Here is a 27,370-nt window from a genome sequence, read left to right on the forward strand (position 1 = left end):
GTTCTTACCTGCCCCCCGACGGCCGCAGCCATGGACGAGTGGGGGCCGGGCGGCATCTCCCTCCTAAGAGACACCGGCACTCACTTCCGCATTGCTGGACTGGTTCCCGTAGGGTGCGCGCGGGTCCGGCCTTAAAGGGCCCGTGCACACACACGAGTAAAATCTGTAATTAGTCCATGATCACCCTGGACTATAAAAAGGGCTCTGCCCTTTCACTCATTGCCTGAGCGTTGTTGTGTTTACCCATGTTAATCTTAGCAAATGGTCCCTCAGTGTTATCCTGTTCCCATGCCCTGCTACCTGTATCCTGTATCCCGTGCTATAGCTGTTCCTGTGCCTTAGAGTGTTGGAGTCGTGTTGTGTCACTGGTCAGTTAATGCCAAAGAGCTCAATTTTAGTCTCATCTGACCACAGCACCTTCTCCCAATCACTCTCAGAATCATCCAGATGTTCATTTGCAAACTTCAGACGGGCCTGTACATGTGCCTTCTTGAGCAGGGGGACCTTGCGGGCACTGCAGGATTTTAATCCATAACGGCGTAATGTGTTACCAATGGTTTTCTTAGTGACTGTGGTCCCAGCTGCCTTGAGATCATTAACAAGTCCCCCCCCGTGTAGTTTTCGGCTGAGCTCTCACCTTCATCAGGATCAAGGATACCCCACGAGGTGAGATTTTGCATGGAGCCCCAGATCGATGTCGATTGACAGTCATTTTGTATGTCTTCCATTTTCTTATTATTGCACCAACAGTTGTCTCCTCCTCACTCAGCGTTTTACTTATGGTTTTGTAGCCCATTCCAGCCTTGTGCAGGTCTATGATCTTGTCCCTGACATCCTTAGAAAGCTCTTTGGTCTTGCCCATGTTGTAGAGGTTAGAGTCAGACTGATTAATTGAGTCTGTGGACAGGAGTCTTTTATACAGGTGACCATTTAAGACAGCTGTCTTTAATGCAGGCACCAAGTTGATTTGGAGCGTGTAACTGGTCTGGAGGAGGCTGAACTCTTAATGGTTGGTAGGGGATCAAATACTTATTTCTCTGTGCACAATGCAAATAAATATATATAATTTTGACTATGTGATTTTCTTTTTTTTTTTTTATATAATCTATCTCTCACTGGTAAAATTAACCTAGCCTAAAAATTCTAGACTGTTCATGACTTTGACAGTGGGCAAACTTACAAAATCAGCAAGGGATCAAATACTTATTTCCTTCACTGTACATAGTAGTCCTATTATACATCAATGATATCATGCTACGCCAGGGTACAACCATATACTTAGAAGGGAAAGGGGAGATAGAAATGATTGGAGGGGGAGGTTAACAGGGACAAGGTAAACATTTTTACGCCGCAAGACGGTGTTTAGAACCGGAGTCCAAAAGACCAGGAAAGTGTAAGAATTATTTAGTCTTATATTCAATAAGGATTTAATTATGAGATGTGAATATATCCTGAAGTGAATGGCAGGAGGGACTATAATATATACTAACCCCAGCCCCATTGTGGCGACTTTCTATGCATTGCCAAAAATCCACAAGTTCTCTCGCCCTGTACCTGGCAGGCCCATAGTTTCGGGCAATGACAACCTCACACAGGGTATTAGCATATATGTGGAGGAAATGCTTTCATCTTTCGTTACAGCCCTGCCATCTTTTTTGCGGGATACCAAGGACACTGTCACCAGGAGATTACTGTCACTTCTACTGCAATGATAGCAAGCATTGATGTGGAAACACTTTACACAAACATTCAGCACGATCTCGGCCTTATTGCCGCTCAACATTTTTTAAGCACTAAGGGAATTCAGTTTCATGCACATAACAAATTTGTGTAATCACTTTTTGAAGTTCTGTTAACACATAATTATTTTACTTTTGATGGGAAATTATATCTCCAATTAAAAGGCACTGCTATGGACACTGTTTGTGCAACCCACTTATGCTAATTTATTTTTAGGGTGGTGGGAAGATACTTTTCTGAAGATTTACTTTTTTCACCTGTCAGATTTTGTTTTGGGGTAGGTATATCGATGACATTCCTTTTTTTTGGGATGGGGACAAGACACTTTTTTCAGAATTCATGACCATACTCAATAATAACACTATTGGGATAAAATTCATTAACGAGGTACACGAGAAGGAAATTAGTTTTCTTGACCACAAAATCTCTCTAGACCCTGGTGCCAATGTCCATCCCAATATATTTCCTAAAGCTACGGCCACAAAGTTTTTTTTACATCGGGAGAGCTTCCATCCACCTGCATTGAAGAAGGGTATCCAGATAGGGCAATATTTAAGGGCTAGAAGGAACTGCTCTGATGAGCAAACCATCCAATCAGAATGTGATAGCTTATATCATAAATTTCTAGCACGTGGCTACTCCAAAAAAAGTCTACATAGGGCTTATGCCAAGGGCAGGGCGACCGATAGAAAAGACCTTCTCTATGGTAAAAGCGAAAAACCTACTAAGTCCCCTTTGAACTTCAGATGTATAGGGACCTTTCATGTTTGTTCCTCTCAGATCACTAATATCTTACAGAAATATTGACCTATTTTCAGGCCGACCCAGATCTCAGTGATGTTATTTCTACCACCCCAAGCATCACATATAGTATAGGTAAAAACCTTCGCAAAGTCTTGGTACATAGTCATTATTCCACTCAATCCATTTCACAAAGTACTTGGCTTCAAACTATGTTAAAAGGGTTTCACCGATGCGGATGATGCTCCTTCTGTCCCTTTATGCCTACCACCAAGGATTTTTGTAACCCTTTAGATGGAAAATCTTAATTGTTATAGTATTAGAGTCATATACATAGCAAGATGCTCATGCCCTAAATTATATGTGGGCAAGAACGTCCAACAACTGAGAAGGAGAATTTCGAAGCACCTCAGCACCATAAATAAAAAAGAAGATACGCCTTTGTCAAGACATATTAGAGCTATATATGATAGATAATATGTCTTGACAAAGGCGTATCTTACTTTTTATTTATGGTGCTGAGGTGCTTCGAAATTCACACTCTTCAATTTCAGGGTATTACCCAATTGAAACTGGGCCCAAGAGCTGGTAATTTGGACAAAAAACTTTTACAGGAGGAGGAACATTGTATCCACTGACTAAGGATCCTGAGTACCAATACGCTAAATGAAGGTTTCACTTTTGTGGCCTTTCTTTCTAAACGTAGTCCCTCCTGCCATTCACTTCAGGATTATATCCACAGCTCAATAATTAAACCCGAATATAAGACTTAATAATTCTTACACTTTCCTGGTCTAATGGACTCAGGTTCTGACCACCGTCTCGTAAAAATTTTTCCCTCGTCTCTTTTAACCTCCTCTCCAATCATTTCTATCTCCCCTTTCCCTTCTGAGTATATGGTTGTACCCTGGCCCAGCATGATATCATTGCTATACTTAATAGGACTGCTATGTATACATATTTTATTTCTACCCACTAGTGACAATGGTATGCATATAGCGGTTCTGGCAATTTGTCTGGTACCTTTATGGTCTATATTGACATATAAATAAGCTTCCAGGGTTTAAATTTGACAGGCATGCTCAGTAAATCCTTTTTCTCAGGGGCTCCTAAGTATTCTGACATGCGCATTTGATTAATTTTGACATTTAGATCCTGACCTATCCCTCATAAGTTATGCAGGCATCGAGCAGAGAGCTTTCAGGAACCAAGCCCCTGAGCATGCGCAACCTACTGGTTACAGATTTCTAAGTGTCCTAACATGCGCATTAGGACTTTTCTATACTTAGATGCCGTGCGCGTCTTTAACTCTTGTGCACAGGGCCGCCATCAGGGTAGCACTACTGGTACTGCCGACAGAGGCCCGGCCACAATGATGAAAAAATAGGGGCCCACCCGCTTCTCAACTGCTTTAAACATTTGAATAAGGGCCCCAGCGTTAGTCACTTGGAGAAAGAAACGGACCCTGCAATGTAATAGCGCCCGTTCCTTACTCTGAAGTAACTAACGCTGGGGCCCTGAGAGGACTTACAGAAGAGGAAGATGCAGCATGAGAAGCAAAAGCTCCGTGTGGAGAGAGCCGCCCACCAGATATGTCCTTCTCTACACCTGCAGGTTGGTGAGTGTCCCCCCCTCTCCATCCTGATTCCCATTCCTCCTGACCCCACTTGTAGAATATATAAAATATATAAAATGTTTTCCGTTTCCCTAGCATTTTTTGCCGCGATTTCCGCAATCATGTCAAATATGGCGCCGTTTCGCCGCGATTATATAAAAATCACAGCAAAACTGCATGATTTGTGTCCAGATTACAAAAATTGCATAAAAAAAGGATACAAAACATGAAAAAATTGTGCTGTTAGGCTATAATCTCACAGTGTGGTCAAATCAAATTTTTACCGTGATTTAGCAAAAATTGTGGCAAAAAAATGGGATTTGACCGCACTGTGTAAATAGACTAAGGCCTTATTCAGACGGCCATTTTCGGTCTGTGATATACGGAGCGTGTATCGGCCATATTTCCCAGGCTGACCACAATTCAGGGGGTCGGACTTCTAGCGTCATAGTTATCAATACTCCGCGGGAATACTGCCCCATAGTGTAATGATGTTTTCAGTACGGGACTGGGGACAGTATTCCCACGGGAAGGGAGGGACTGCTATGATTATAGATAACTGTGATGATAGGAACCCGGCTCCCTGAACTGTGGTAGGTCCGGGAAATATGGCCGATACACGGTCCGTATATCATAGACCGAACATGGACGTCTGAATAAGGCCACTTGTCTCCTATTTTTGGTGTGGATTGTGCACTGAAAATTCACTACAAATTACAATATAAGTCTATATTCAGATGAACGTGTGTGAAATCAGCCGTAAATAACGGCCGTTTCTCACTGCCACAATGCACCCGTGCAAGACCCGTTTTCAAGACCCGTTTCTCATAGACTTGAGTCTATTGAGTCTATTGAGGGATCCGTGAAAATGGACAAAAATAGGACATGTCCTTTTTTTTACAGGCCCTTCACTTACTTTGCTGCTCCTGTATTACACTGCGGATTTGCCGCACAAAAATACCCGCAAAAAATTTGCACGTAATAAGTATCGTGTGCATTTGGCCTAACAGTTTTTTTTAACTCACCTTAAGGCCCCATTCACACATGTTGGATTTGATATGAGGTTTCCGCAACCCAGTTCACATGCTACGAAAAATTTTCCAAGTGTATTTTTGTCCGCACCATGAAAAGAAAACCACCCCAGCAATAAGTAGCATGTTACTTATTTTGCATGGAAAAGCCGAGGATAAGTAACTTTGAATGACAATGGGAGTTAAGCCTTGTTCACACAGTTTTTTGGTGGCAGAAAAATCTTCCTCGAAATTCCTTCAGGCTTTCTTTGCCTCCCATTGATGTCAATGGGAGGTCAGAAACGGAAATGCCCGAAGAAAGGGCATGTGGCTTCTTTTTCCCACAATCGTTTTTTTTCTGCTCGCGGAAAAAACACCTTCGCCTCCCATTGAAATCAATAGGGGGCGATTTCGGCAGTTTTTTGCTGCAGTTTTGTGGCACATCTGTGTCAGAAATCAAAGGGAAAGCCTCAGATTTTTGCTGTGGAAAAACACATTGAACTTTAATGCCAACGTAAGAATGAAGCAGTAGTGCTCCCTACATCCTCACAAGCGCTTCCCCCTCCCTTAAGGCTCCTTCACATCGTATTGTTGCCCTAAGTTTATCGTATGGTCAGGAAATTTCCTAACGTACAGTATAAACAACGTAGACGATAATTCACAGGGCTCCATTATGTCCTTTTAGCCTACGTCAGGCTGGTAGACGTCGGTATACCTTATTTTTGAAGGATGGAATAGCGTAGTAGACATTGCTATTCCATCCTGAGAGATTCCACAAAAAAACGTATACTGCTCCTGACATTAGTATGTGGAGAGTGATGTCAGGAGTTTCCCAATGCCGGAGTCCCCAGGCAGAGCATCACAAGTGCTCTACCCGTGGACTTTGTCCCTCGGAAAGCTCCTGACATCACTGTCCATATATGTAAAGTGACGTCAGGGGATTCTCCAGGGCTGACATCCCTGGCCATAGCGTTACCGACGTTCTGGCAGTGGACTCAGGCTTTGCAAAGCTTCTGACGTCACTTTACGTATATGGACATCAGGAACAGCGCCATAGTCCCTGGGCAGAGCACTAGTAGAAGGCTCCAGCCTTGGGAAAGCTCCAGAAGTCACAGTGGACAGTGACTTCCGGAGTTTCCCCTGGGCCCGACGTATCTCACTGTATGCCACACAGTGGGATACAATTTGGCTAAATAGATCAAAATCCAGAGCATTAACTGGTCACTGCCTGCTCCATGGTTTCGTTCACTGTAATTGACATCAGCACCAAAATCAGTTAATGCGTATAACGTACAAACGTGAGTGCCACATTTTCCGTTGCCCAACCCCGGTAATGGAGGGGGTGGGGCCATACATCTTGGCTGTATGGGGCCCAGAAATTCCTGATGGTGGCCCTGATTATGCACATACGCACCTGGAGACTTTTGGTTGGACGGACGTGTAGTCCTTCGATTGAGCAGTTTACGAGTCCATCTTATTGCACAGGTACTCAATCCCCGTATGCATTCCAATTGGCTCCACATGAGGACGCATCTATTTACACGTCACCCAGAGGTTATTAAAGAAGGGAACTTTGAGAACACTGTCATAAGCCCCTACAAACCCCTGAAGAGGCTACATATGTAACGAAACATGTCGGGGAGGCTGACTACTTTTAGTACAATGCTCCGCTGATAGACAGTTCGAATAATACCAGACAGTGTAGGCACAGCGTACTGCATCCGCTGGCTTAGACACCAGGAGATACTTACCCACCAATAATACAGTACATCTAGGCATTTTGCCTTATAGCTTATATACTGTCAGGCAGCATTGATCATTTTAATAATGTGTGGTTTCTCTACTTTGATCTAGTCTGAACTAATAAAAGTTATTTTTTTAAACTAAAAAATTCTCTTGTATAGGTAGTTGGCGAGTAGGGTTTTCTCTTGCCTTCGGCAAATAGTGTTTAGTATTGGGGTCTTTCTAGTACCTTGTTATAAACGCACTCATGTCACAACGTCCCAGATTGTTGTGCCATGCCCTGTCACTGCCAGTCAGAGTGAATACAGGGGTGTCGTGTCCCTTGGTCTGGTGCCTGTTTCTTACTGTTTTGATGGATACATTATGTAATTCGTACTGCTGGACTCCTCTTCTGAACTATATGTGACTGTATTCCGAATTGATTATTGCATGCTGACTGTGTACTTATATTCCTGTCTAGATTTTTATGTTTTTGTTTTTTTAATATACTGGATACTTATTCTACAGGACAATTTTTGTTTTATATATACTTTTGTCCTTCTTTACATTACCCCATGTGTATTGTTCTTGCTTTTATCTCTATGTGGATACTTTTATGTATCCTTACCTCTGGTGATACTGTGATTTTATTTTTTGTTATGTTTTGGCAAAATCTCAAAAAATATCTAAATTAAATATATATATATATATATATCAATACCCAGTACCTAAGCCAGCCTAAGGGATATATTTAACCCCCCCCCCCCCCCCCCCGCCAAAAAAAAAAGTATAAGAGAGAGTGTTGGATTTCAAATATTTCCAAGGAATATTGGGAATATCAATGCGACTATTTTATAAATTGTATTGCTCTTTATATGGATTTGAATAAATTGTGTGGTTTCAAGCAGTTTAAAAAAAACAAGATGACGAGATAGAAACTACAATCATAACTGAATGTTTGCAAAACTTTTGATATGTCAAAGACATATCAGAAATTTTGTTCGGTGGGGTCTGGATGCTGAGACCCCCTCCATCTCTGAAACGAAGGTGCAGAAGTCCTCAGCTGAGCACCCTGCACCTTCGTCTGTGATCGGTGCTCCTCCTTAGGCTAAAGACTGGTTCATAGTCATTCTATGTAAGCACATCAGCTTAATGGGAAGGGCCGATCATAACCGAAGGTGCAAGGTACTGGGCACTACTACACCTTCGATTACAGAGATGATGGGGGTTTCCGCACCAGGACCCCCACCGATCAAATCTTCTGATGTCTCTGTGACTTATCAAAAGCTTTGTGGAAGTGCAGTTAATTAGAAATTCTGGCAGGCTCGAGCTATCCTTGTAATACAAGGACAGACATTTATCTGAATTGCCGCCTGCTCATACTTGTATCTCCCCTGCAGCGGATGCCTAGCTGGCTAGCTTCCCCTAGCAAATTTAGCTGTTTGCAAGGGGTGCCAGGTGTCATTATGGACCTATTCACTTCTATTGACCACGGACACCTTCCTGTATATTTACAGGAAGGTGTCCATGCCATAGAAAGGCTCCGCAAAAGATAGGACATGTCCTTTTTTATGCTTCTTACGGACCGTGCTCTCATACTTTATATGGGAGCACGGCCCGCAAACGTGGATGGCTATCCGTGGCAGTTAGTGGCCGGCCTTGCTCGTAATCACAAACTGTGATTACGGGCACGGTCGTGTGCAGGGACCTTTACTAATTGGATGTGTAATTTTGTCCCAGGTTTTGAAAACCCTTTTAATAGAACCCCTCCCTATTAGTACAAACAATGGAGGGAATTTATTAAACAATCTATAAAAGTCGCATTTTGCAGCAAAAAATAAATTTTTTGCTAAAATTTTGCTACTCTTTTTTACATCACTCACAGCACAAAGTGGTTGGGGCTTAGTAGAAGGGGCGGACGCATCAGCGGCCCAACAAATTAACTAGAATTTACGGCACAAATTGGCATCAACTATTGTGCAAATCCATGCCAGCTCGTAGCTGGCGTAGATTTGATTTTCTGCTCCCTAATGGGTACAAACGTGAATTTTGCTGCATTGTTTTCATTCAGATAGTGATGCAGTATTCTTGCCAAGAACCAATGAGTTTTGGAATATGCTAGCAATATTGTTTCAAATAAAGGAATTTACCTTGCTGATTCCAGATGTATAGGAAGATAATATACATATCTATGTATATATATATATATATATATATATATATATATATATATATATATATATACACATATATATTACAGCACTCTTATTAAGAATATCACTCACCTGTTTTTATTATGTGGTTGCTATTTGGATTTGATCTATGCCTCCCGTCCATTGGTACTTTTGTAGGTTCAGTTTTCACCTTTTTTATTCAATTCCTGTTAAAAGTTAACATTCAAGGTCATGAGTTAGCAAGATAAGATGTTTCTTACTGGGGTTTTATCTCTAACTTTTTTATTGACTTTATGGATCCTTGTTGATGGCAATTTAAATCAGGAAGAAACATGAATACAATTATAGAGCTGTAGAATTCAATGAACGTGCTCACCATATATCTATCCATCTATATATTGTCTATCTATCTATCTATAGATAGTCTATCTATCCATCTATATATTGTCTATCTATCTATCTATTTATCTATTGTCTATCTATCTATCTATCTATCTATCTATCCATCTATATATTGTCTGTCTATCTATCTATCTATCTATAGATAGACAATATATAGATGATAGATAGACTATCTATAGATAGATAGATAGATAGATAGACAATATATAGATGATAGATAGATAGACAATATATAGATGATAGATAGACTATCTATCTATCTATAGTCTATCTATCCATCTATATATTGTCTATCTATCTATCTATCTATCTATATCTATCTATCATATATTATCTATCTATCTATCTATCTATCTATCTATCTATCTATCTATCTATCTATCTATCTATCTATCTATCTATCTATCTATCTATCTATCTATCTATCTATCTATCTATCTATAGCTATCTATCATATATTATCTATCTATCTATCTATCTATCTATCTATCTATCTATCTATCTATCTATCTATCTATCTATCTATCTATCCATCTATCTATCTATAGATAGTCTATCTATCCATCTGTCTATCTATCTATCTATCTATCTATAGATAGTCTATCTATCCATCTATCCATCTATCCGTCTATCTATCTATCTATCTATCTATCTATCTATCTATCTATCTATCTATCTATCTATCTATCTATCTATCTATCTATCTATCTATCTATCTATCTATCTATCTATCCATCTGCTTGAGAAAGGCCCCATGGAGTAGGGCTGAAACGTTGCAAGTGGTGATTAAAGTGATCCGATTTTTTCACTGAATTTGGAGTGCTGTCTTGTGTATTGGATTTCATTGGCTATTTGGGACACTGGTCGTGTGTCTGAACAAGAACCTGTGCACCCGATACTGAAGGAGCGGTGCTGCTTTTGTTTTGCTTTTTTCTTATCTATCAATATATAATATATATATTTATTTATATTTATTCGTATTTGTGATGCTAATGTTAACAGTAAGACTGTCCACAATTGTGTCCTGGCTTTTTTTCATATTAAAACAATGATATTATGCTGGATCTGACGTGCAAAGGATACGGTTTGACAGCAAGAATATCGTTTTATGCTGCTCCATGCTTGCCATTAAATGTTTTGGAACTGCCGATGGAGTGTCTGAATGAAGCATTCAATGGTAGTATGAACAGAGCCTTAGATTGCATTTGTATTTCAAATGTGAGAGTGTTGTACACCAAACATCTACTGAGCTCCGTGCCCCTTCATCTCCTCCGCTTCACCTTGCTGTACTCAGATAAGATATGGTCTGTCTACAGCTCTCTGTCTTCAGCTCTCCGATTGTAGCCAAGAAGCTGATAGGAGCCGAAGGTCATGGTGCTAAATAGAGTTGTTGAAAATGATATGTACACTGTAAAGCAATCCTTTTTTTTGCTTTATATTCCTATTCCTCTTGCCAGTTCTGTGAGATCTTACTGGAGGCGAATAGGAGGTTATGATGGATTTAAAAATGGACCAATGCCTCAGCACCCATCAGTTTTGAAGACAGATAACCTTTGGCTGGAACTTTTCCACATGATATATGAAGTAACTTAAAAAAATTTGCATTTTTTTTTTTAGCTTGTGTAGCACTTTACAATTCAGTGGGTAAATATACAAACAAAAATCAGACATTACAAAAGAATACATTGCCCTGCTTGTTAGAATTTACAATCTCAGAGGAAATCGGTGAATCATAGAGTTGAGAAACGCTTTATTTGTGGTGTGGGTCAGCCAGATGCAGGTACAAAGTGGGGGGGAAGATAAGCGTGGGAGGAAGAGAAAGGCTTCCATTTTTAATGAAATTAGGAATAATGACTGGTGAAAGGAAATGGGTAAAGTGTGAGGAAACCGGATCGAGAATGCAGGTAGTATGGCGGAAAGAATACAGTAGCCTGGAGGATTTCCTCCTCATTTACTAGATGAAACACATTGAGGAAGGATATAAAGGAAGGGAAGAATAGGGAATTAGGAAATAGCTTTGCATGTTATCAATTATTAGAGGGACACAGCAGACTGCACAGGGCGCATAGTCTGCCCCTCCGGAAGGGGAGCCTCAAATGGCCTGCCGCCCACCTGAGACTAGTGACCATTATGAATCTTGTTACTAAAGGGAATCTTTCAGGAGGTTTTAGGGTATGTTCACACACTAGCTGGCTTTTACGGCTGAAATGACAGACTGTTTTCAGGAGAAAACAGCTGCCTCGTTTCAGCCGTAAAAGCAGCTCCTCGTATTATGCGAGGCGTCTTTTACGCCTGTAATCTTGAGCTGCTCTTCATTGAGTTCAATGAAGAACGGCTCAAATTACGTTGCAAAGAAGTGTCCTGCACTTCTTTGCCGAGGCAGTCAATTTACGCGTCGTCGTTTGACAGCTGTCAAACGACGACGCGTAAATGACAGGTCGTCTGCACAATACGTCGGCAAACCCATTCAAATGAATGGGCAGATGTTTGACGACGTATTGTAGCCCTATTTTCAGACGGAAAACGAGGCATAATACGCCTCGTTTACGTCTGAAAATAGGTCGTGTGAACCCAGCCTTACACTACCAAACGGCTCACACCGCTAGGTAGCTATCAGGTAATGGATTAGGAACATACCAGTGTTGAAGATGTAACTGCTTACATCAGTGTAAAGAATAAGTTTAATTCTGCATTGCATTGTGTACGCTGAACCAGGAATTGTCCGGCATGTAACGCTCATATTTTACATTGGTAAGTTGTGTCCTTTCATATCTCCCTATACTATGCACCTTACCAGTCATGGGGGTTTCATTTGGAAAGCGTTGCCTGGTACAATGCATCTGGCCTTGTTTCCAGAATTACTGACCCCCTTCCTGTTCACCAAATATTAGGGCCTTGATAAGCACCTCTTGAAATTCCAGGAAAGATTTTCTTCTGACTTACACATTGATGAAGCACAAAAGCATCATAAAATGCCATGCGAATGATGTGCGTGGCCAGCTTTTTATACCACAATTGCTGAAGCTTTACGGCTTCAGCAATTGATCTGAATGATTAACCTTTCCCAAGTACCTACTATAGTTTAGGATACAGTTTGGCTTGGGGGTTTCTGTACTGGTACTGTACCTCGTATTGGGACAGGGTGCAGTTATTGCCATGTATTGTGCTCAATATAACAACAACCCTCTTGTATTTATACATGATACACAGTATGTTTTCGCTGCATAATGCCCTTCTCTTGCCCCTTTTGAGTGTTTGCTCAAGCAGCAACCTAGGGAGGCTATTCCGATTTTTTTTAACTGTGCCGCATGCCACAGGGGGGCATTCAGGGGAGTCAATTCTAGTGTCCTTCCCTTTGTAAATCCTAAACCTGTGGGTGTACACTGATGAACTCTTGCACAGCTTATATATCTTCATTCCATACCTTGCCCACTTATTTGGCAGGAACTAATGGAATTGAAGCTTGTGTGGTACAATATATTCGTACTCCAGTATTACTTAGCCTTCTTCAATAACCCCACGTTCAATTCAAAGCCCCAAAATTTGATCATCTCCGCTGCTTCTACGAGGGGTCCATCTGTGGGCTTTAGAATCAATTAAACTTGGGTTTTGGGATATAAATTGTTGGGAATACAAATATGTCTGGCCCACTATTACAGCAATAATTTTGTCGAAATGTATCCCCGAGTTCCCAGTGAACTCAGGAATACAAAATTGTCGGAGTATACTCAAATGGGGTCAGGGGCATACTCTTAGTACTAAAATTTATAGGCGGACAAACAGTACTAAAAAAATTATAGGCGTACAAATAATACTGAACAATTATAGGTGCACAAACAGTACTAAAAATTAGAGGTGTTCACAGGGAGATGATGGGATTGATGGCGTAAAGGTATCACAGAGGAGATCACAAGAAGGTGTTCACAGGGAGATGATGGGGTGGTGTTATCATGAAGGGGATTACAGGGAGATGACGGGGTGATGGTGTGAAGGTATCACGGAGGTGATCACAATGAGGTGTTCACAGAGGGATGATGGTGATCACAGGGGTTAATCACAGGGATGATGGGGCAATCAGACAGGAATGATGGGAGTGATCATGGGTGATAAGTAGTGAAATTGGGGCTGTTCACACCTAATAAAGTATATTATTTGACACAATCTGCACTGCTCTTGACAAGCTGTTTTTCTAACCTCCACATAGACTCAACTTCTACAGTAACAGTGTCTAACGCTGTGATTGGTCACTCAGCATTGACTGACCACTCACAGCCATCACGTGGGTGGGACTGCTCTAATTCGTGCCCCGGCAGTAAGAACACAGCAGCCATCACTACTTGGTCACCATGTCACTTGACACGGTGACAGTTTATAGCGATTCTGTAACTGTACGGCAAATCTCGATAACCACTTACCTCCCATGACATAAACATGGTTCCTAGGGCGGGAAGGGGAATACTTTGTCATAAATAGCTAGGCTTGAACAAAACACTAAGGGTTGAATTTATGAATGACTATTCGGGCATTTTACAGCACTCTCAAAACTTTTTAAAAAAGTAAGCAGGGCGTAGCGGAAGAAGCAGAGCCCCCATAGCCCGAGAAATTTGCTATAATTTACTAGAATTTGCTGAACAGTATAGCAGAAATCTACGCCAGCTTGTAGCTGCTGTCGATTTTAAATTGTGGCGCACAGACAGCACAAGATGCGTCAAAATTATTAAGAGATATGCGCCTCTTAATAAGTTTCTCGCATCTTATTCCTTCGGGCTTCAGTCAAGACTGTCGTATGAAACAACAGTTTTAGTTTTCTATTTTTAATGTCCATGGTTTAAACCCTTTCCGTCGATCCACTGGCGATTTACGTCGGGAAAGGGTTTTTAAAAATTGCGCCCGCTCAGAAGCCTAGCGGACATCACTGATCGCAAGTATTTAACCCCTCAGATGCTGGTGTCAGATGTGACCATCAGGATCTGAGGGGTTTTTACTGCCCCTTTCACTTTGGGGCCGGTCACCGTCTCTCGCTCGGCGAGATCGCGGGGGCCGTTGTATTCCCTAGCAGCTGGGAGCTTTCTGAATGCCCCCAGCCCTGCTATAGGAAGATTGCCACAGGCTGGACTCAATAGCAATGCACTGATTTTTGCTATGGCAAAAAGCGATGTATAAGGGAGGCAAAAAAATAGTAATAAAAAAAAAAAAATGTTTTAAAAAATATATATAAAAATTCCATAGATCACATATAAAAATAAATAAACAAAAATAAACATAAACATATTAGGTATCCCCATGGCCAAAAATGGCCGAAGTATAAAAATATTTTTCCAATACGGTGAACGGCGGAGCGGGAAAAAAAAGGTCAAAATGGCCGAATAGCAAATTTTTTTTCCATCTCTGTATGTGTCGATTAACGACACATACAGAGATGGAATATGGCACACACATCCCCATAGTGAACGGGAGCCGTTCCCACATGCGCCGCTCCCACACAGTCCAAAAGGAAGGTCTTCGGCCGAGCGACATCCGGCGCCATTTTCATGTGGACCGGAAACCACGGCCGGACAGTAAGATGACTACTTCCGGACGCGGCTTCCGTCCATATGTTCAGAAGCAAGGACTAGGAGCGGAAGGAAGCGGAGGCAGCGGCGGCAGGAGCAGGTAAGTTATGTTTGTGTATGTTCGTGTTATACTGTGTGATTACACTGTATCTAATCTTCCTACACTGTGCATTCGCTCAAAAAATGGCGGCACACAGTGTAGGAGGTTTGAACATTCAACCCCCTCCTTTCTCCTGGCACTAGCCAGGATAAAGGAGGGGGGATTGTTTGAGGATGCTAGAGCAAGTGTGTCTTCTCCAATTTTGCAGCATAAAGCAATGAGGTTGCTTTACCACATGTTAATGCTGCAATTTTGGGAATTGCTCCCTCTAGTGACCAGCACATGGAAATGTTATAAATTAGAATCTAATTTATAATATTTCCTGACTTGTGAAAAAATTAAAAAAATTAGAACAATGTGTAATCTTTTATATACTAACAGTTTAACAAAAGAAATATATATTTTTTTCTAGGGACACATTCCCTTTAAGGTCTTGTCAGGCCCGGTCACTAAGGGCTTAAAGGCATTTGTTTTGTTTTTAAAGCTGTGTGACGACAGACTGGCAATATAAAATCAAGTATTGTTTATTTGTTTTAACCCCTTCCCGCCGAATCACGTACAGTAACGTGATTAAAACTGGTGTCTAACCGCATTTTCACCTTACTGTACGTGATGGAGATGAAGCTGACTCAGGAGCTGAGCCAGCGACATCACCGCCGGGTGACAGCTGTATGTTACAGCTGGCACCCTGAGCTATCGGCCAAGACCGGAGCTAGCCTCCGATCCGACCAATTAATCCCTCAGATGCTGCGTTCAATAGAGATCGCAGCATGTGAGGAGTTTATAGCCACCGGCACCCCAGCAACGTGATCGCTGGGTTGCCGGTGGCTGCAAAGGCGATCGGAGGGCTAATGCTTACCTCCCGGTCCGCCAGTAATGGAATCCTACTATGCCCCGTCGTCGGCGGGGCCCACGAGGCTTCCAGTACAATTGGCAAGATGGCGCCGGCTCAGCTTCCGGCTCAGAAGCTGAGCCGGCGTCATCAGCAGTGAGTGTCCGCTGTATGTTACAGCGGACACCCCGATCTATCGCCAGGAACCGGAGCTAGCTCCGATTCCTGGCATTAACCTCTTCGATGCAGCGATCCATTGTGATCGCTGCATCCTAGAGGTTTGTAGCAAATCGGCAGCCTTGCCATGCGATGGCAAGGCTGGCGACTGTTACTATGGCAACAGGAGCCCTAACAATGGACTCCTGTCTGCCATTACGTAAGCTGATTAGGCCCCGCCCAGAGGCGGAGCCTGATTGGCTTGCTGTCAGTGAACAACTGACAGTTCCAATACATTGCACTACATAGGTAAGTGCAATGTATTAGAACATCAGACAAACAGTTGGGCCTTCAAGTCCCCTAGTGGGACTAAATAAAAGTGTAAAAAAAAAAAGTGTAAAAAAAGTAAAAATAAAAGTTGTAACACATACAATAAAAGTTTCAAGTAATAAAATAAAACACAATCGCCCTTTTTCCCTTATCAAGTCATTTATTATAGAAAAAAATAATAAAGCCATACATATTTGGTATCGCTGCGACCGTAACGACGTGAACTATAAAAATATTATGTTATTTATCCAGCGCAGTGAACGCCGCAAAAAAAAAACCTCAAAAACACAGGCATAATTACAATTTTTTTGGTCACGGTCTTCCAAAAATGTAAATAAAAAGTGATCAAAAAGTCACATGTATCCAAAAATGGTACCTATAAAATCTATACCTCGTCTCGCAAAAAACAAGCCCTCACACAGGTCCATCGACAAAAAAATGTAAAAGTTATGGCTCTCACAACATGGCGACAGAAAAAATACATTCTCTTTCCAAAAGTAATTTTATTGTGCAAAAAGTTATAAAAAAGTTCTATAAATTAGGTATCGCCGGAATCGTACTGACCCGCAGAATAAAGGCAACATGTAGTTTATAACGCATGGTGAACGCTGTATATAAAAAAAAAACTATGGCAGAATTGCTGTTTTTTGTCAACTTGCCTCCCAAAAAAAGGATAACAAGTGATCAAAAAGTCGAATGTACCCCAATATGGTACCAATAAATGCTACAGCTCGTCCCGTAAAAAAAGAGCCCTCATACAACTACGTCTATGAAAAAATAAAATAAGTTAAGGCTCCAATAATTCAGGAAAGAAAAATATCCAGTTGTGCCGGCCCGAGGGGAACATTTCTTCTGTTTCAAAAGGCGATGTATCAAGGTACTAAAATTAGGGAACCAGGAAGGGGAGGGCCCAAACATATCTGCTGGAAGCGAGGGCGCCCGTATTATACCAGGACAACACTTTCCCAGCAAAATTCCCCAAACTACAAAGGTGCGGAATGTGGACCAAAAGGGGGATAAGAAAGGACATTTATCAGTGCGACACTGGCCTGTGCAGAAAGGATCGATCACAGCGTAACACACATCTATGGATCATTTTATTATTTTTTTTACCTTATTATTATACCACCTGACTATGCCCCTGATGTACTCTGCCGAGCTCACATATGCCCCACATTATAAACGGAAAACCAGTGATACTCCAAACAAAACTATTACCAAGCAAATTCCACGCTCCAAAACCCAAATGGCGCTCCCACCCAAAGCCACTGCAATTCTGAACCAATACTTTATATGTCGCCAAATTAGGCCTCAATTTTACATGGTACTCTTTCACTCCTCATCCCTGTCAAATGTCCAGGCAAAAGATTAGTGCCACATGTAGGGTGATTCTAAAACAGGGAAACACTGCATAATAATTGAGAGCTGTCTTGTTATGGTGGCACAAGCCGGGCACCATATATCGGCGTATCTAAGGAAAAATTCCCATTTTCACTCTCCCACATCGTGTGCACACAAATTTCTGCAAAATACCTGTGGGGTTAACATGCTCACTACACCCCTAGGTGAATACCTTGAGGGTGTTGTTTCCAAAATGGGGTCACTTCTGAGGGGGATCCACTGTTTTGGTCCCACAGGGACTTTGCAAATGCAACATAGCGACCAGAAACCAAATGCAGCAAAATCTGTACACCAAAAGCAAATGGCGCTCCTTCCCTTCTGAGCCCTGCCGTGTGCCCAAACAGCAGTTTATAACCACATGTGGGGTAATGCCGTACTCCAGAGAAGTTGCTTTACAAATGTTGGGGTTCTTTTTTTCCTTTATTTGTAGAGACATTTTGAGCTAAAGCTACGTCTTATTGAAGAAAAAGGATTTTTTTTATTTTCACTGCCCAATTCTAATAAAATCTATGAAACACCTGTGGGGGCAAAATGCTCACTACACCCCTAGATGGATTCCTCAAGGGGTGTAGTTTTCTCAATGGAGTTACATTTTTGGCGTTTTCACTGTTTTGGTCCCTTAGGGGCTTTGCAAATGCGACATGGCCTCCACAAACCATTCCTGCTAAATTTGAGCTCCAGAAGCCAAATGGCGCTCTTTCCCTTCTAAGCTCCGCCGTGTGTCCAAACATCCGTTCATAACCACATGTGGGGTATTTTTTTTACTCGGGAGAAATTGCTTTACAAATGTTGCAGTGCTTTTTCTCCTTTAGTCCTCGTGGAAATTAGAAAAAATTAGCTAAACCTACATTTTCTTTGAAAGAATGTCGATTTTCAATTTTCACGGCCTACTTCCAATCATTTCTGCAAAAAACCTGCGGGGTCAAAATGCTCACTATACCCCTAGATAATTTCCTCAAGGGGTGTAGTTTCCCAAATGGGGTCACTTTTGGTGGATTTCCACTGTTTTGGCACCGAAAGAGCCCTTGAAACCTGACATGGTGCCTAAAATATTTTCTAATAAAAAGGAGGCCCCAAAATCCACTATGTGCTCCTTTGCTTCTGAAGCCGGTACTTCAGTCCAGTAGCACGCTACGGCCACATGTGGGATATTTCTAAAAACTGCAGAATCAGGGCAATAAATATTGAGTTGCGTTTCTCTGGTAAAAACTTCTGTGTTACAAAAAAAAATCGATTAAATATGAATTTCTGCAAAAAAAAAATGAAATTTGAACATTTCACCTCTATGTTGCTTTAATTCCTGTGAAACGTTTAAAGGGTTAAGAAACTTTCTAAATGCTGTTTTGAATACTTTGAGGGGTAAAGATTTTAAAATGGGGTGACTTTTTGGCGGTTTCTAATATATAAGGCCCTAAAAGCCGCTTCACAACTGAACTGGCCCCTGTAAAAATAGCCTTTTGATATTTTCTTGAAAATGTAAAAAATTGCTGCTAAAGTTCTAAGCCTTGTGATGTCATAGAAAAATAAAAGGACGTTCAAAAAACGATGCCAATCTAAAGTAGACATGTGGGGGATGTTAATTAGCAACAATTTTGGTGTTTTTCACTGGTAAATATTGAATTTATCGACCACATTTTTCCACCATCATAAAGTCCATTGTGTCACGAGAAAACAATCTCAGAATCGCTTTGATAGGTAAAAGCATTCCGGAGTTATTACCACATAAAGTGAAATATGTCAGATTTGAAAAAAATGGGTCTGGTCCTGAAGGCCAAAATGAGCTTGGTCCTGAAGGGGTTAATCTACTTATATGCCCACATAAGACGTCTAAGGGTCAGTTCACACAGAGTTTTTTGACTCGGAAAACGTGCCAAAAAACAGCCGAAAATGCCTCCCATTGATTTCGCCACGGGCGAAAAACGCTGCACAGGCAGAGCAAAATCTGCCTCAAAATTACAAACTGAATTTTGAAGCAGATTTTCTGCCTGCAAAAACCTCTGTGTGAACCTACCCTATGACTAAACAGCTATTTGGATAATCATCTGCCTTTATTTACTCTAGCTAACATATATTTTGCTAGGGCGTTGTGTGACAAGAAAATCTCCCAGTCATCATTTTCTTTGATAACAACTAACGTCTACTCTCTTCAAATAATAAGATAATATCCAATTAAAGGAAGACTAACCTAAAACGGAACTTTCTGAGAGATATTTACTAAGCAATATCTGCCAGTTTTCTGGCAGAAAAAAAGCCAAACGTTTTGGCGCATACACGTTTTGCGCAAAAATGTGCAAATGTTTTAGATTTTTACACCACTTCTGACACTATTATAAAAGCTGGTCGAACAGCAGGGGTGGGGTTACCCACGGATCAACTTATTAAGGCCGGGTTCCCACAAAGTGTAAACACTGCAGAATTTCCACAACGGTATTCTCGCTGGAAATTCTGCAGCATTTAAAGTGAATGAGATTTAGAAAATTCATAAATTGACCTGCGGTGCGGATTTTAAATCCATAGCATGTCAATTTATGCTGCGTTTTCGTTCCTATTCTGCTGCAGGTTTTCCCCATTGAATTCCATGGGAATGTAAAACCCGCAACAAATAGTAAACTTGCTGCGATTTCCCTGTAAAAACCGCAGCTTTGTTTTAAAATGAATAAAAAAGCTTATACCGTATTTTTCGAACCATAAGACGCACCTGACCATAAGACGCACCCAGGTTTTAGACAACAGAAAATAGGAAAAAAATTATTTGTTAAAAAATTATTTATTCTGTTTCATCACATTCCGAGAGCCAATTTTTTTTAATATTTTTTTCATTGATTGTGCAGAGTGAGGGCTTATATTTTTGCGGGACGAGCTGTAGTTTTATTGGCACTATTTTTTGGTACATACGATTTTTTTGATCACTTTTATTTTTTTATTTACTAATTTTAAGCGCTAAGGTGACCAAAAAACTATATTGATGTTTTACATTTTTAAAAACTCACCGTGCGTGTTAAATAATGGTATATTGTAATAGATCGGACTTTTACGGACGCAGTGATACCAAATGATTTTATTTTTTACATTGTGCTTGGGGAAAAATGGGAAAGGTTTTTTTTTGGAACTTTTATTATTTTATTTTTTTACACTCCTGAAAATATATCTAACATTTTTTTTTTACACATTTTATTAGTTCAGCCACTTGGTTACATGTGGAGTTACTGTATCAGCGTAACTTCGCTGTTTCCGTAACTCCCATTGTAGTGAATGGCAGTTACAGAAGAAGCGTAGCATGCGAGCTACGCTGTTTCCGTAACTACTGTACAGTTCTATGGGAGTTAGGGAAACAGCGTAGCTCAGCCAGTTACGCTGTTTCAGTAACTCTACATGTAATCAAGTGGCCAGGAGAGCACAGAAAGCTAGAACGGGGTTTAGGAGGCCCCGTTCTAAAGATAGGTGCGGTCCCAGAGGTGGGACCTGCATCTATCTGACATTTGACATATCCTGTGGATATGTCATAAATGTCCTTCATAGAAAAACCCCTATAAATGCCGCGGTCGCTATTGACCTCGGCATTTAACTAGTTAAAGGGGTTTGCCATAGAACACATTTATCCCCTATCCACAGGATAGGGGCTACATGTGAGATCACTGGGGGTCCCACCGCTGGGACCCCCAGCGATATGGAGAACAGGGGACCGAAAGTCACCCAAAGCGCTACATGAGAAGCCTGGACTTCCGGATTCTGTGTCCGGCTTATCTGTTACGCAGCTCCATAGGGATCAATAGAGAGCCGATCGCGCATGCGCAGAATTCCATTGACCTCTATGAAGCTGCCGGACACAGAACGCGGAAGTCAAAGCTCCTCATGCAGCAATCTTGGTAACTTTCGGTCCCCGTTTTCCTTATCGATCCACATGTATCCCCTATCTTTTGCTGTTCCTGGCCGTTATAGCAGCATGTCAGAAGCTGACACCTGCAGTGTATGGAGCTCCATACATCTCCATACATCACCCCCCTCCAGCTCAATGATGTGCCGGCACGTCATGGGTCAGGAAGGAGTTAAGTAATAGAGCGGTCATGGGGTCCGGCGATGCCGGGTCCCCTGACTGCGGACTATAAGACACAGGGACCTTTTAGCAAGATTTATTCTTGCTAAAAACTGCGTCTTATAGTCCGAAAAATACGGTACTTACTACCCAAGCGTAGTCACAGCGATGTTTTCTTTTGTTCTTCTTCCAGGCCGGTGTCCTGGGATGACGTTTCATCCAATGTGACTGCTGTAGCGGTCACATGAACTGCAGCATCATCCCCGGATACCGGACTGCACGACATGACTGTCAGATCCGTGAGAACCTGGCCTTACTATAATTAATGACAGAAAATTTCGACAATTTTAGCTAAATTCTACACCTGCTCAGAGTTGGCATAGATATTCGTTTTTGGTGCAAAGGTGTACACAGCCTTTAACTTGATCAGTTATTTAGAAGGGTAACTAAACTTTTGAAAAACTTCTGAGATGTCAGAAGTTTTGATCGGTGGGGATCTGGGCACATAGACCCCCACCAATCGCTAAAACGAAGCCGCAGAAGCACTTGGGTGAGTGCTGAGCCATTTGGTTTCTGATCGGCTTTTCTCGGAAAGTAGAGGAATTGGTGTACGGGCTCAATAGAAAGTCTATGACATGTCAGAAGTTTTTCGAAAGTTTAGCTAACCTTTAAAGTGAATCTCCACTTTACATCATCATGTTATTTTTAGGTCCAAAATTCTGTGCTAATTTATTTCTTAAGATATCTTTATAGCTCTTTTTTTTCCGATGCAGAGCTCCAAATCCCCTGCATAGACATAGGTTTAAAAGATAACATTCTGGCTGGAATAATTTTATGTGCAAACTATACTAAATATTACACTACTCATGTAGAAGTCGGTTGGAGTTGCTGGACAACTTTTGCCACACGTTTTTGTGGGACAAAAACCGCCATACAACATTGTTTTTCATAGCATTGACGTGTCTATGATGAAGCCAAAACCAAAAGTTACAACAAGCTGCCACTACTTTACATTCTGATTAGAGGCATATCTTGAAGCTCTTGGGCCTCAGTGCAAAATCTGTAAGGGCGCGTTTAGACGTGTTGGATATTTTCCGCTGCGGATTTTGCTGCAAATTCGCATCATGTCAGCAACGGATCTGTAGCAAAATCTGCTTATGTAACATGCAGATTTTGTTGCGGATTTAGCAGCGCATATGCATTGCAAAGGCTTAAAATCCGCAGGGAAGATCCACGGCTTCTCTCCCACAGATTGAACTTATCTGCTTTCACCACAGATTTTTTCTTTTACATTTGGAAGGTGTTTTCAAAACCCCACCCACTTGTATTGTACCGTAAATTGGTGCGAATTTGTGATGCAGAATCCACAACGCAAATCTTCAGAAAATCCTGTACATCTGAGGGAGCCCTAATTGGGCCCCGATAAATCATGTGGTATTTAAATATATTGCTGTGTTTTTATGCCTCAGGCACAAGGTGCAATTGCTACCTCTGCACCCCCTATGAAATATACTGAGCACCGGTGTTGACAGAACCCACTGGACAATAGTTATTGGACTACTTGCCACCAAGAATACTGGTGGGGATCCAACAACAGCAACGGTCCGGTCCCTTCATTGTCTGACCAGGCACAGCGGCTTATCCATATGGATAGTTGAGCCGGATATTGCAGCTCAGCCACATTTACTTGACTCCCACTGATTCATCATTGATGGCATATCCTAAGTATATGATGGCCTTGATAAAGCGCTTGTAGCGTGAAACGGTCGTAGGCTTTTCCACATCTAACCGACCGAGATCATTTTTTTAATAAATCTTTTTTATTGCCACAGACGGTGATTGCCTCGTATTTCTACTATCCTTATTTATATCCGAAGTATAGGCCATTCAATTTTGATTTCTGGCAAAACCCCTTTAATGCAAGTGTGTGAATGAATATTCTAGTGTCATGCCCCTCTTCAAAATATATATATATATATATACATATATATATACACACACAAACACATATATATATATATATATACATACTTATGTAAAAAAAATGATATATATATTAGGGATGTCACGATACCAGAATTTGGACTTCGATACCGATACTTCGTTTAGTATTGCGATTTTGATACCAATTCGATACTTTGCCAACAGTAATAATAAAAAAAAGTTCTTCCGTTTTCTGATGTGAGGCGCATGGTGTGATGAATTTTGAATGAGCCTCACATTAATAGTAATTAATCCCATCATGTTTCTCATTCATAATGGGTTAATGTGTAAGGTACATGATGGGGTTAATTACTATTAATGTGAGGCACATGGAGGTTAAATTCATCACACCTCGTGCCCCACAATAAGTGATAGAAAGCAGTTTATATTTTATTTTTTTACAGTGTACACATCATAACTGATGCAAAAAAATTGTTGTGCAGATTTTTACGGCCGTGCCAATACTGAATATGTATATTTTATGTATTGAGACTTATTTTAATGTTTATTGTAAATAAGGTGTATGTGTATTTTTTTTATTTAACATTACTTTGTTTTTACTTTATTTTTAAACTTGAATGTACTGGCATATATCTATATGCCAGTACATTAGCCTGTGTACGGATAGTACACAGGCAGTTGTTAGGACATACCTAAGTATGCCTGAACAACAGGAAATATGGTAAGACAGCCCTTGGGTCCTTCAATGGACCCTGGGCTGTCTGCCCATATATGGTATGTCCCTCAATCGCGTCACAGGGAATTTCTGTCACGCGATCCAAGTCGCATCCCCCCTTCTCACTTCCTCTTGAACGCTGTAGTCAGCTTTGATCGCAGCATTCAGGGGAATAGCGGCAGAGATGAGAGGTTTCTCTGATCTCCGCCGTTATAGAGCGGGGCTGCGGCTGTGTAATACAGCCATTGCCCCGCTCCTGACAGTAAGTGCGCGTGCGGTCAGCATGAGGTGATGCGGCCGACGCTGCACTAATGAGCGGCGGTTCAGGCACCGAGGACAGAACATGGGGGTGTTTTGCAGTGCGCCTGCCAATGTTCTGTTTTCAGTGCCGCTGCTCATTAGTGCAGCGCTGGCCGCATCACTTAATGCTGACCGTGCGCACATGTCAGGACTCAGGAGCGCGGCAATGACTGTATCACACAGCCACAGCTCCGCTCTCGTACATTGTGTTACTATAATATAGAAACAGGGAGGAAACCTCCAGCTCACCGGTCTGCGCCTCCAACAGTATCGCTCGGATCCCTGCGACGGCCCGCGGTGTGAAATAGCAAAGTAGAGGAAAGAATGATCCAGCGCTGATAGTAGTTAAAAGGGAAAAGCAGGTCCCATGTTTATTGGAGAAATCATTAAAATCGAAAGGGAGACGCAGTCCCAAGGCAGGAGTAGTCAGGGTATATACCCGAGCCTACGCGTTTCGAACGCAGTCTGCGTTCTTAATCATGGCCTCTCTTGCCACGTTTAAGAACGCAGACTGCATTCGAAACGCGTAGGCTCGGGTATATACCCTGACTACTCCTGCCTTGGGACTGCGTCTCCCTTTCGATTTTAATGATTTCTCCAATAAACATGGGACCTGCTTTTCCCTTTTAACTACTATCAGCGCTGGATCATTCTTTCCTCTACTTTTCTATTGTGTTACTATACTTAGCTGTGCGGACATGAAATAACGGTATCGAACCGTTTGGGGATGCAGAGTTTCGAAACAGTATCGAGGTTTCGATGCATCGTGCATCCCTAATATATATATATATATATATATATATATATATATATATATACCCAGTGCTAGTAATACACAAGTGTAAGATAAATCTAGCAACCCTTTATAAACATTTAAAGTGCACCGCCACCTTTAACTATTAATACAGCAGATGTAAAACAATATCATCACTATTCTTCAGTGAGAGTAGTCATTTCAATCAAGGTGCCGTCAACATAACTTGGATCCAGGGGCATTACTAGGAAAGACTGGGCCCCATAGCAAACTTTAGACAGGGCCCCCCTCCGCTGGGTGCCACACAACCCCCCCCTTGTAGATAGTGCCTCCCTGTAGATTCTGCCACACAGCGCCCCCTATAGATAGCGCCATACAGCCCCCTGTAGATAGCGACACACAGAGCCCTGTAGATAGCGTCATATAGCCCCCCTGTAGATAGCGCCATACAGACCCCTGTAGATAGCGCCATACAGCCCCCCTGTAGATAGCTCCAAACAGCCCCCTCCCTGTAGATAGCGCCATACTGCCCCTTCCCTGTAGATAGCACCATACAGCCCCCCTGCAGATAGTTATATAGCTCCCCCTGTAGATAGTGCCTTACAGCCCCGTCCCTCTAGATAGCGCCATACAGCCCCCTCCCTGTACATAGCGCCATACAGCCCCCTCCCTTTACATAGCGCCATACAGCCCCCCGGTAGATAGCGTCATACAGTCCCTCTGTAGATAGCGCCATACAGCCCCCCCCCCCTGTAGATAGCAGATCCAGGAGATAAAAGGGTTAAAAAGGACGGAAAATACAAGGGCGCAGCCGTGTCGAAAATACTTTTTATTTTGTACATAAAACAGCAATACATGTGTTTCGAAGCCGTACCGGCCCCTTCGTCAGGTCTAGTACAAGTTATTAGTCCATTGATAGTCTCTGTGGTTATATAACCAGTTTTTGAGGTCGGTAGTCGAAATGACTACCGGGTTAGGTTATAGGTCAAATGATTACTTGTAAAGGCAGGTTTACGGCGAAGAAATTTAAAGATTATACACTTAAAGGGAATGTGTTGCCAGAAAAACATGTTTTGTTTTTTTTAATTAAACATTTAGTGTGTAGGTGATTAAACATTGTTCAATTTTATTTTTTATTTTTCACGAGTCAGGAAATATTATAAATTAATTCTAATTTATAATATTTCCCATTTCTGGTCACTAGATAGAGCTATTCCCCAAAATTGCAGCATTGCAAAATTGGGTGAAAAGCCCTCGCTCTAGTGAGCTCTCAGCATCCCCCCCCTCCTTTATCCTGGCTAGTGCCGGGATAAACGAGGGGTTTGAACGGTGTAACCTCCTACACTGTGTGTCGCCATTTTTTTAGCTAACACACAGTGTAGTAGGTTTACATACAGTAGTAAACACACACAAACACGAACATACATTGAAATCTCTTACCTGCTCCTGCCGCCGCGGCTCCCTCCGGCCCGTCCGCTCCGTCTGCTGCCGCTGGTCCAAGTGCACAAGTCCGGAAGCCGCGACCGGAAGTAGTAATATTACTGTCCGGCCGCGACTTCCGGTCCACAGGAAAATGGCGCCGGACGGCGCCAATTTCAAATTGGACTGTGTGGGAGCGGCGCATGCGCAGTTCCCACACAGACGCCGTACACACAAGTGAATGGGACGGGAGCCGTTCGCAGTCCCTATGGGACTGTGGCTGCCGTATTCCATGTCTGTATGTGTCTTTAATCGACACAGACAGAAATGGAACAAAAAATGGCAGCCCCCATAGGGAAGAAAAAGTGTAAAAATAAGAAAAAGTAAAACACAAACACACAAATAAATATAAACGTTTTTAATAAAGCAC

General features: G+C 41.8%; 1 protein-coding gene across 2 annotated transcripts in view; it reads right to left on the minus strand.

The window, feature by feature from the left end:
* The window catches only part of LOC142651758 (NFX1-type zinc finger-containing protein 1-like), a 100,680-nt gene that overhangs the window by 70,169 nt on the left and 3,141 nt on the right, over window positions 1-27,370 (minus strand). For both annotated transcript variants that reach the window (XM_075826818.1, XM_075826817.1), the window contains exon 2: window positions 9,114-9,208. In XM_075826818.1, the coding sequence (XP_075682933.1) occupies window positions 9,114-9,165 (52 nt within the window). In that variant the 5' untranslated portion in view covers window positions 9,166-9,208. The remainder of the gene's footprint in view (window positions 1-9,113; window positions 9,209-27,370) is intronic.

Source organism: Rhinoderma darwinii, chromosome 5 (genome assembly GCF_050947455.1).
Source record: "Rhinoderma darwinii isolate aRhiDar2 chromosome 5, aRhiDar2.hap1, whole genome shotgun sequence".
NCBI classification, from domain to species: Eukaryota; Metazoa; Chordata; class Amphibia; order Anura; family Rhinodermatidae; genus Rhinoderma; species Rhinoderma darwinii.